The sequence below is a fragment of the Mercenaria mercenaria genome, chromosome 7 (genome assembly GCF_021730395.1).
Source record: "Mercenaria mercenaria strain notata chromosome 7, MADL_Memer_1, whole genome shotgun sequence".
In the NCBI taxonomy this organism is placed as follows: Eukaryota; Metazoa; Mollusca; class Bivalvia; order Venerida; family Veneridae; genus Mercenaria; species Mercenaria mercenaria.
In genome coordinates this window covers 40,432,222-40,443,917 of record NC_069367.1, presented here as the reverse complement: position 1 = coordinate 40,443,917, position 11,696 = coordinate 40,432,222, and the positions used below count along the sequence as shown (strand labels likewise).

The following is an 11,696-nucleotide window of genomic DNA, read 5'->3' as shown; positions in this document are numbered from 1 at the left end:
GTATGTTCTTGATGTTTTTATAAATCACTTTTGAACGTACATATTTTGTATGAAAAGAGTGCTATATAAGTTAGGTATAATAATAATAATAAACACATATACAGACATAAGCAAACCGGTAAATAGTGACCTTGACCTTTTAGCTATGAGTAATGGACATGTCTCTTGCCATTGCCATACACATTTAGGCCAAAGTATCTGAATATTCAGCCATATAAAAAAGCAACAGACTGAACAATAAAAATGAAATCAAAATTTTTCAACTCTTAAGTCATACTGACAAAGTTTGACCTCTTTGAATCAATTACTGTCACAGTAATAATTCCGATTTTTAAAATATTCCTACTTACTGTGCAAACTAGCGTCAGTATCTCACTTTCAACTAATTCAAAGGGGCGTTAACTCCCAAAACAATAGAATATGTCCATCTTTGAATATGGAAGTACATAGTATTAGTTTGAATAAATTCTAAGAAAAAATTAAACTAGTTATTGAGCAGTCATTGAAATTTTGACCAATCCAAGGAGCAGTAACTCTGAAGTCCCAAATCCAATTGACATCAATATAGATGCCATATAATTTGTGTAATTACTAAAATTTGAACCCGGTAAGAAATGTGAATGTATCAAGACAGATATTAAAACTATTTTTAAAATTATTTTTAGCACTTAGAGAAAATATACTAACTGCGATTTTAATAAGTTTTTAAAGTCACAATACCCATTCAATTATACAGCATAGGGATTTTGTTAACAGAGAGAACAAATAATTAAAACCTAAACCAAAAATCAAATTGCCATGAAAGTAAACTATAAGAGAAAACTACTTGATTTGTTGGATTTATTTCAAATTACTTGCATTTGTTCTGTAGTAAAAAAAAATCATTTCTAAAAGTTTAAACATACATACCAGTATTTATTTCTTTTTCCATTTTTAAAATTTAAAAGAATATAACAATTAACAGGTACTGTTATTTTGTTATTAAGGTAGTTCTGCACGTTTGAAAAAACCGGGAAAATGATGGCGCCACGTCTGTTTTCCGGAAAAGTAGAATAAAGCCCGATTCGGCGTACGGAAATGAAATCAGTTTATGAATTTAAAGGCAACCTGTAAATTTATTTATTAAAATGGTACTGCTAGTATTTTCTAAAGTAAAACATTTATATGAAAACATGTGACACGTTAAATGATTCAAAAATAATGTCTTAAATATAGCATGAAATGGGCAGTTCACTTTAATCATGACCAATATCTCAAAAGTAAGCACATGGACCTATACATTTTATTTTTACAAATTATAGACCATATGTTTATTTACGTTTGCGAGAAGTTTCATTAAAATCTACATTTTAGAAAAATTTCTATTCATGAAAATGTTATGAAAGTTGCGATTTTCCCATAGACTCCCATTATGAAAAATTGCGTAAGATCTAAATTTTTCATACCAGTCTAGCAAAAATCAAGCACATGACCCTATCTTTTTTATTTGCTGAATTTTCTTAATATATTCCGAAGTTTTGAAAAATCAGAGTTTAATCAAATTCTACATTGCAGAAAAAATTTCGATCCAAAAGTGCAGAACTACCTTAACTGTAAAATTAACATTTATGATTGTGAAAACCTGACTTTTCAACAACTGCTGTACTTATAAAACTTACAAATAATTCTATTTTTAATTTATTACTTTTTATGTCACATCTAAATCTTATGATGTATTATTTAAGAAGACCTGACTAACCTTTAAGTGAATGACGTTGCATGCCTCAGCAGCTCTTTTTCTTTGGTCTTTGCTGAAACACAGTTCCTTGCCTGTATGCCTCTTTGCCAACACTTGTGTGCCTCAGCTCTTTGCCTCAGCTCTGTGTGCCTCAGCTCTTAGCTTAAACCCTGTCTGTCTCAGTTCTTTGCTGATACTCCATCTGCTTCAGCTCTTTGCTGAAACTCTGTATGTCTCAGTTCTTTGATGAAACTCTTGTCTGTCTCAGCTCTATACCATTTTCAGATTTTCTAAATTTGCCTCCCTGTTGTCATTTTTGTCTGTAAAGGACATTTCGTCCCTGCTTCACAATTATACCTCCATAAAATGTAGTATTTGTCACACATTATATCTGCTTCCAGCAGGTGAGGTTTTCTAAATGCAATTTGCCTGTACACAGACTCAGCTGTATTATCATCAACTGGCACACACATCTTTGTTTTTATCTGGAAATAAATTTTTATATGATTATAACAAAACGTAAAATTACAATAAAATCATATTATATCTTACTTTGAATTAGTTGTTTTAAAATAGGACTAGTACCCAATAATAAACAAGAGCTCTAATAGTAAAATAGGGAGCTGGAGCTATCACTGGAGTACTTAATGATTCCAATGTGGAAGACAATATTGGGCAATAGATTAAGTCTGAGTAAACTAGAGATGCTTTTGAGAAAAGCACATGTCTCCCAAGAGCTGTCCGTAAGACAGCGCACTTGACTTTTCTCAGTGCTTGACTCTGAATTAGAGCTTTTCCAGTACAAAAAATTCCAAGTTAAAAAGGGACATAATTCTGCCAAAATTCAAATCAGAGTTATGGGAATTGTGTCTCCTGGTGTATATTTTGAAAGAAAAAAACTATTTTGAGTTTCAAGTCAAAAGCTTTGGTAGTAACAGAGATATCTGACTTTATCAAAAATTTAAACAAAAAATTCTAAGTTACAAAGGGGCATAATTCTGTCAAAATTCAATCAGAGTTATGGGGATTGTTTCTTCTGGTGTAGATTTTGATGGTAAATAAGTATTTTAAGTTTCAAGTCAATAGCTTTGACAGTAACAGAGATATTTTGACTTTATCAAAAACTTTAACCAAAAATTCTAAGCTAAAAGGGGGATAATTCTGTCAAAATTCAAATCAGGTTTTTGGGAATTGTGTTCCTGGTGTATTTATTTTGAAAGAAAAAACTATTTTGGTTTCAAGGGCAAAAACTTTGATAGTAACAGAGATATCTGACTTTCAAAAATTTAACAAAAAATTCAAGTTCAAAGGGGATAATTCTGTCAAAATTCAATCAGAGTTGGGATTTTTTCTTCTGGTGTGATTTGGAGGTAATAAGTATTTTAAGTTTCAAGTCAATAGCTTTGACAGTAAAAAGTATCTGACTTTTCAAAAACTTTAACCAAAATTCTAAGCTAAAAAGGGATAATTCTGTCAAATTTAATTGGTTAGGGATTGTTTTCCCGGTGTAGATTTGATAGTTGGTAAATATCTTTTTAGGTTAAGTCAAAAGCTTGATGTAACAGAATATTGACTTTATCAAAAACTTTAACCAACACGACGCCGACGCCAAAGCGGGGCGAGTGCAATGCTCTAAAATTTTCGAAAGTCGAGCTAAACTGTCTATTTTCCCAAATGGTTAAGACGAGTGGTCCAATAGATGGTCTGGATGTGTGGGCCAACATAATCAAGGGCATAATCAAAGTTCCTGGGGGTTTGGTAGTTATCGAAAATGGCTAGGTCTTATGGCCAAAACCTTTGTTCAAGTTGTGAGATTGGGTGAGAATGTTGACTTAGAGTGGACTAGAGTAAAAAGGCGGATTTTTCGGTAATTCAAGGGCCGTAACTCCAAAATGCCTGGATCGATTTGGCTAGTTATCGAACTTGGCCGAGGTCTCATGGTCAAACACATTTTGTTCAAGTTTGGTGAAGATCAGATGAGAAATGTTTGACTAATAGTGCGGACAAGAGTAAAAAGGTCAAATTTTCGGTAATTCAAGGGCCGTAACTCCAAAATGCCTAGACCGATTTGGCTAGTTATCAAATCTGGCCGAGGTCTCATGGTCAAACATATTTTGTTCAAGTTTGGTGAAGATCAGAGGAGAAATGTTCGACTTAGAGTGCGGACAAGAGTAAAAAGACCTCTTTTTGGTAATTCAAGGGTCATAACTCCAATACAGTTTTTGGTGAAAATCGAATGAGAAATGCTCTACTTAAGATTGCGGACAAGCTTTGTGACAGACAGACACACAGACTGGAGTAAATCAATATGTCTCCCATACCACTGTGTGGTGGGAGATATAAATATATTTAGTATTATAGTGTTTCAAAACACTAAATATAAAAGGGACATAATTCATGGTATATTTTGGTCATAATCCATGATTCTAGTTATCTCCCCTGACAGTCCATCCACAGAGTCCCAAGCAACTACTATTAACAACAGGAGACAGCATGCTCGACTATTTCAGTGCTTGATAGTGAGACTGGGCAGATCTAAGGAAGCTGGAGCTGCCAATGGAGTGTTTAATGACTCAAAATGTGGATGAAGATATTGGACAATAGCTTAAGTCTTTGTCAGATGGATTTAGTATGGTGTATCAGAACATTAAGTAAGTATAAAATGTACATAATTCATGGAAAACTTTTGCAGAAGTAATGCACATTATGTGTCATATCATGTGACTAATGATACGGATCAACTATTTTAACTTTGGATCAAATCTATTCAGAAATAACTGAGATAGAGCAAAAGTGCATCAAAACTTGAACCTGGAATTTTATTAGTAACAAGAGTTGTCCGTAAGACAGCGCGCTCGACTTTTCTCAGTGCTTGACTCTGAATTACAGCTTTGCCAGTAAAAATTTTATTAACTTCAACCAAAAAAAATCTAGGTTAAAAAGGGACATAACTCCATCAAAATTCTTATCAGAGTTGTGGGGTTTGTTTCTCCTGGTGTAGACTTTGATAGTAAATAACCGTTTAAAGTTTCAAGTCAATAGCCTTGATAGTAACAGAGATATTTGGCTTTATCAGAAACTTTAACCAAAAATTTAAGTCAAAAAGGGGCATAACTGCATCAAAATTCATATCAGAGTTATGGGGATTGTTTCTCCTGGTGTAGACTTTGGTAGTAAATAACTATTTTAAGTTTTAAGTAAATAGCTTTGATAGTAACAGATATATTTGACTTCATCAAAAACTGTAACCAACTGCGACGCTGACGCCGGGGTGAGTGCAATAGCTCTACTTTTTCTTCGAAAAGTTGAGCTAAAAGGGGGACATAACTCTGAGCTTTCGGTATGTTCTGAAATTCGGGAGTCATTCAGCCTAAATTAAAATCAGATTTTCAAGAGTCAAGATCAGCTTTTCAGGGGTCAAGCTATACTGTTATAAATGCAACTTCCACAGGTAAAACAAGTACATTAAACATTACATATTTTTTTAAACAATTCATATTTTAGTTGTCTTAGTTTGCACATTGTCTAAAGGTGGGTGGGGTTTGGTGCATTTGCATGTTTTTATTTTCGAAAATGCTTCAAAATAAGAGCTGCTTTTGCAACAGTTATCATATTTTTCTTAAATGCAGACTATTTATTTACAGTGTACTAGAAAATCTTGTAAGAAATGATAAACAAGAGGACCATGATGGTCCTGAATCGCTCACCTCTTCCCACATGACCCAGTTTTGAGTATGATGTCGTTTTTTCTATTATTTGACATAGTGACCATACATGTGATCTCCCGCGCGGGAGGGTCAAAATCCCGATTTTTTCACCTTGCCTCCCGTCTCCCGACAAAAACCATGTTTCTCCCGCTTTTCAAAAAAAAAAAAAAAAAAAAAAAATCAGTATTATGACTGGGTTGATAATTACCGAGGAGTGCCAAACATGTTTGCACAGTAAATCAAAGTGTCACCGACTGTTGTGTATTATACATGTTTGACACACATGTAGCTGGAGGAAAGCGTTGTTTTTCACAGGTGAATTATTAATTGTTTGTTTTGTAAGGGATTAGACAAGCAGGGCATTTTCCACCTGTCTCACGGGGCCGAATATCTGCCCATTCTCATTGCCAATTAAGCTCCATCTTTTACCAATTTGAAGCAAAAAACTCCCAGTCATAAGAATTAATTCCCAACTGAAATGAATTTTGATTATTCAAAGAAAAATTTTGCTCGGTAGATCTAATAAAATCACATAAGTAATTGTTGGAAAAACCAACCCATTACTATTTTTAGAACAGGAGTGTTATTTCCCCTTATGGAGTTACGCCATTTTCTTCCAATGTTTACCAAATTAATTTGCTACTTAATCGGACATATTTTATTGAAAATTGGATGAAAACACACACTCATTTATTTGATAACATCAATCTACATTATTTTGGTATTAAGGGTAAATACATGTTTATGCATTTCTGTCTTCTATTTTTCATGTCAAAATCATCAGTATTTTTATACGAAAGTGGGTGGGGTAAGGAATTTACATAATTTATGAGTTATGTTCAGACCAATTTAGAGCTTCGTTTTTTTTAAGTCCTCGAGTAGAATACATGTTCACCTTCATTTCAGACCTAAATTGAGACTTTGTTTCTACAAATAATCTGTTAAGAAAGTTTAAAGTTAGAACAAGAGGGAGCTTCTGTAAGATACTTAGATAGCATGCTCGACTTTTCTCAGTGATTGACTCTGAATTAAAGCTTTGCCAGTAAAAGGGGCAATTAAAGCTTTGCCAGTAAAAGGGGCATAATAGTAAATAGCTTTGAATGTAACAGAGATATTAGACATTATATAAAACTTTAACAAACAAAAAATGAAGTTAAAAAGTGGCATAACTCTGTCAAAATTCAAATCAAGAGTTATGAGGATTGTTTCTTCTGGTGTAGACTTATATACATTATTTTGTGGCCAAAAATGTTGGATTTTGTCTCTAGGTTATGTGTCCGCGCGCTTAATTTATGTCGATAAAAAACCTCCAGTTTTGAGACCCCAACTCCAGCTGAAAAATGGCAAACCTCCAGTTTTGGGATTCTGAACTTATCACATGTATGATAGTGACCTAGTTTTTGAGCTAATGTGACCAAGTTTTGAACTTGACCTAGATATTATCAAGATAAAAATTCTGACCAATTTTCATGAAGATCCATTCAAAACTATGGTCTCTAGAGAGGTCACAAGGTTTTTCTATTATTTGACCTATTGACCTAATTTTCGAAGGTAAGTGACCCTCTTTTTGAACTTTACCAAGATATCATCAAGGTGAACATTCTCACTAATTTTCATGAAGATCTCATGAAAAATATGGCCTCTAGAGAGGTCACAAGGTTTTTCTATTTTTATACCTACTGGCCTAGTTTTTGACCGCAGTTTTTCTGTAGAATGGACGTTCATGCAACTTCAACTTTATACTGCCATAAAATCAACACTGATTACACTTTGCAGGCGTTTTTCTCTTTTTCTTGCCACTAGCCGGAACAAAATAACCAATGACAGACACAGACGCTTGGTTAGAGGTTACTTAAACCTCTGAATGGTCAAAATCATGATGAAATATTCGACTAAGCATGCATATAGACCGAAAATGCACAGAAAGTATCCTCGAGGGTCCTAATTCCGTGGGGATAAGAAATAATGGTAAAGAAATGCAGAAAATATATACAGTAAACAAATAATGCTCACCTACCTGAATAAATAAATCTTTTTCCAATATTTTGCATCAATTTTCCTCAAATTTGCGATTGTAGCATGAATGTTACAAGTTAATAACAAATTGAACTGTCAAAAACTTCCGCCATTTTGTTATGATCCTAATTCCGGTGACGTCACACAGGGGAAGTAAATCATGATGAGTTTTAGTATTAGGCACTCAAAATTAATTATGTGTTTTTATGGTCCATTGTCAAAATAGTTTTTAATCTTTCAAGAACATGAAATAAACTTTTAAACACTAAATATGTAAACTTTAACAGTTTTATCTATGTACATAGTTTTTAAACAAGTTTATTGTGGGTGTCTTTTTATTCTTCCTTGTCACAACATGGACAAAGGAAAGAATCACTTCTTCTCAGAACGCGAACTGGTGTGCAGTATGACAAATGCACCCAGTGGTTGCATGTTTTGCCCCTGATAACATTATCACAACGTCCCCACTTGACAAAAATGATAGAGATGCTCCTGGAAACTTCCTCTGGAGTGTATCTCTTACATTGGCAGCATAACTCATCTTCATCAATCATTGAGTCATCTGTATCAGTATCAGGAATCAAGTTGATATGTGAAGGACCAGGTTTTGGGGACAATGGTTCTGAAACTATTACATTTACTTTATCTTTTTTCATACTTTTCAGTTTATCATGCTTATTTTGGCTAGGTTTCTGTTGGTTCTTCTCGTGTTCAGTCATCTTGGCAACTATTTCCTCAGTAATTTCTTTTCCAGCCACTATTTTACTCATTGTTTTCCTTTGTTTGCTTTTATGTTCACTTTTGACCTTCTTCAGATCATTTTCTTTCTTTTCAAATAGGTCTGTAATAGTGTCCTCTTCAGTTCTCAACTGATCAACCATAATTCCACCTTCCACTGTTTCTTGGCTGTCAGCATCATTTATTGCGTCAGTACTCTCACTCTGAAAAACTTCAGCTGGCAATAGCTTCTCCTTTGGAACTGCATCAACACTGAAAGGGTAGATACCAGAGCGGCGAAAAGATGACTGAATGTTTTCAGATGAGAGGGCTTTAGTGTACACCTGACAAGCAACTTCACAGATATTGTATCGAGTAATGATTGTTGATGACTGTCTGATTAGTTTGTGGCATTGTGCATCATAAATTCTTTGAAAGGGTCCAAAACATCCAACATCCATTGGTTGTAAAATGTGGCTGCAGTGGGGAGGAAGAATGAAGATGATGATTCCATACTGAAGAGCCCATTCAGACAAACCAACGCTGACATGAGACTTGTGGCCATCAAGTATAAGAAGAATCTTCTGTCCATTATGACCAGGAGCAAATTTCAAGAAATGATTTTCAATGTAGTGTCTGAAAATGGATGAGTTTGACCACCCAGATTCACTGATGGTGCCATCAGCTCCAGGAGAAGCTCCGTGTAACAGTTCTTCTCTCATGCGCTGTCCGGGGAAGACCAAGTAAGGAGGGATAGCTTGTCCTGCAGCACTCCCACAACCCAAAATGGTGACAGTCTTTCCTTTACCAGAAGTGACAGCTGATGGAGTATAAGAAGAGCCAGCAACAATGTAAGGTGGTTTATGCTCCACAGAAATGACCTTTTCGTCGACATTGAAAATCAGGTGGGGTTTGTTAGCCAAATTGTGTTTTTCCAAGGTAGATTTCAGGTTAGAAAAATAGTTGAAAACTACTTCTTTTGAGGCCATTTTGGCCCTAGAAAATTCAAGACCCTTTGGCTTAAGTACTTTCAGTTCGGGCCAACGCTTTAAAAAACCACGCATCCATTTCATTGTCAATGGTTTATCTTTTCGCCGTTTACCCAACTGTACAGCAAAATCACTTGCTATGTCCACACATTCTTGTCTGGTGTACCCATATCCAAATGCAGCCATCTTTTTAAAGTGATTTACAAGTTTAACTTCTTGAAATTGATCAAATAGAGGTGCAGTTCCAGCAGAAGTGGTATCTGGATGCACATTCCCTAAAGTTCTATCTCTAAGAGTAGATTCAGGCACTCTGGTGAGGGCTGCCGCCTTCCTGACTGAAACACCATCTTCCTTTACCAGTTTATATGCAGACGTTAGGGCACTGGGTGAATATAACTTGTTTTTTCTCTGATGTGCTTGGGCTTAGCCTAAAATAAACATAAAAAAACATATAAGCAGTTGTGATGATAACCCAACAATTAAAATATGTTTGGCCTAACAGTAAAAACTGACTTCCGGTTTAGATCTGTCAAACAGACGAATATTTTCTAGGGCGCACAAACATGAAACTTCTGAAGGCAGTTTTGGGTTCAGAAATAGGGATTTTACAAAGCATGTTTAAGGGATTAGTAGAAAAGGTAATATTGGACATATATGTAATATTTTTATAAATCTTACCTGTTTTGGACGCATTTTATACAAGTTTTGTCGGTTGACAGTTGCGTTCGGTACTTGTAAATATTTACATCCGTGCACGTGTGTGACGTCATACGAACTCTCGCGATAAAGGAGGTAAATAAATATCACCGGAATTAGGACTATCACGGAATGAGGACCTCCGAGGATAACAAAATAATGGGTTTTACCGACAGTCCCCAAATCAGACTAGTTTAAGCTAGTCTGATTTGGGGACTGTCGGTAAAACCCATTATTTTGTTACTTTCTGTGCATTTTCGGTCTATATGCATGCTTAGTCGAATATTTCATCATGATTTTGACCATTCAGAGGTTTAAGTAACCTCTAACCAAGCGTCTGTGATGACAGAGTTCAAATCGAAATTTGAACAGTTGAATATCAGCGAGTCAGTGAGTGAAAAAATCTCCACCTAGCACGTGCTAAGCTGTCTAAATGGTATATACATATTTACTAACCTGGCGTTTTCGAATCATCTCCAGCTAAACCTTTGTACATTTTATTTTCTCTTTTTTTTTTTCAACAACAACAAACTCGTTATGGCGGCAACAGGTGAACACATCTCGCAATGTCACGTGATCATGTATATGTCTAAATATGGAAGTCCTGTGCGCCATAATCACACCCGTTAACCGGTTGCGAACTAAACAGTTCGTGGCACTGGCACCAGATCAGAAAGAAAATGCCTCCGTACGTGTTATACCCTACCCCTAGGTATTCTATAAGAACCATGGTCGTGAACGGAAAAATATACTAACCCGTTTCAATCGCGCATTTCATACCTTAAACACGCAGTGGGGTAAATATGTACTATGGATATCAAACAAGTGGTAATTTATCTTCCATTGTGTACCGGTCACATTTTTTCAATACATTTTATCTTAGAAAAACAACGCGTAGTTTATAGTAATTTCAACATTACACAAAAAACCTGCTTGAACTTCCCTGGTGAAGTTCCGTTCTAGATTATAAAACGATTCTGATTGGCTGTTGTAAAAATGTATGTCAATCGTCATTTTACTACACGTGTTCGCTAAAATGTGAAAATGCAGCAAAATGTGCAAAATGAATAAAATATACTGAACAGATGCAGACCAATGTACGATTTCAAATTAAAGATCATATACAAGATGAATTTCATTCATCATTTCGAGTTTTAGTGTAAAATTGTGATTTTTGAAAAATCTGTTTGTGTTTGTTTACGTTTCGCCAAACATGTGCGCACTGCCGTGACCTCTAGACCGGATGTTCATTAGGGAAGTTCAAGCAAGTTTTTTCTGTAACGTTGACAAAAGCATAAAATATGTTTATAATCTCAGCAATATGGAATATTGAGACAATGTGACTGGTGCACGATGGAAGATAAATTATCGCTTGTTCAATATACTAGGTACCCATTCACCGAACTGCGCGTTTAAGTTGAGAAATGTACGATTGAAACGGATTAGTGCACTTTCCCGTTCATGACCATGGTTCTTATAGAATACCTAGGGGTAGGGTATAACACGTACGGAGGCATTTTCTTTCTGATCTGGTGCCAGTGGTTCGTGGCGGGCAAAAACAGTTCTCCGATATTTTTGCTGGCAGCTATGTTGAGGTACTGGAAGTCACGGGTGGTAAACGCGCAATCCAATTCCCGCTGGGAATACGCTTAAAATGGGTTGCGCGAAAACGCTCGTAAATTTATGTGTCATATTTACAAAAACAAAAACTCATCTACCTCGATTTTGTATATATTGATGCGCAACACCAGCACCGGAAGTCGCGCAACCCATTTTAAGCGTATTCCCAGTGGGAATTGGATTGCGCGTTTACCACCCTTGTAAGTATTTCAATCCAAGAATCGGTTTCTATAA

The 11,696-nt window shown here is 35.4% G+C and overlaps 1 protein-coding gene across 1 annotated transcript; it reads right to left on the bottom strand.

Moving 5' to 3' along the window:
- Positions 1 to 7,358: 7,358 nt before the first annotated feature.
- On the bottom strand, positions 7,359 to 10,338 carry LOC128558243 (uncharacterized). The gene is made up of 2 exons (XM_053547129.1): positions 10,299 to 10,338; positions 7,359 to 9,568 (listed from the first exon to the last, which is right to left on the bottom strand). The coding sequence occupies exons 1-2, from the start codon at positions 10,336 to 10,338 to the stop codon at positions 7,776 to 7,778; spliced, it is 1,833 nt and encodes a 610-aa protein (XP_053403104.1). The 3' UTR covers positions 7,359 to 7,775.
- Between the last annotated feature and the right edge of the window lie 1,358 nt (positions 10,339 to 11,696).

Bases quoted from the DNA above. Each gene is read 5' to 3' on its own strand.
- LOC128558243 (XM_053547129.1), bottom strand. From the start codon at position 10,338: ATGTACAAAGGTTTAGCTGGAGATGATTCGAAAACGCCAG. The intron at 9,569-10,298 runs GTTAGTAAATAT...TTTTAGGCTAAG, and splicing joins AGATGATTCGAAAACGCCAG to CCCAAGCACATCAGAGAAAA.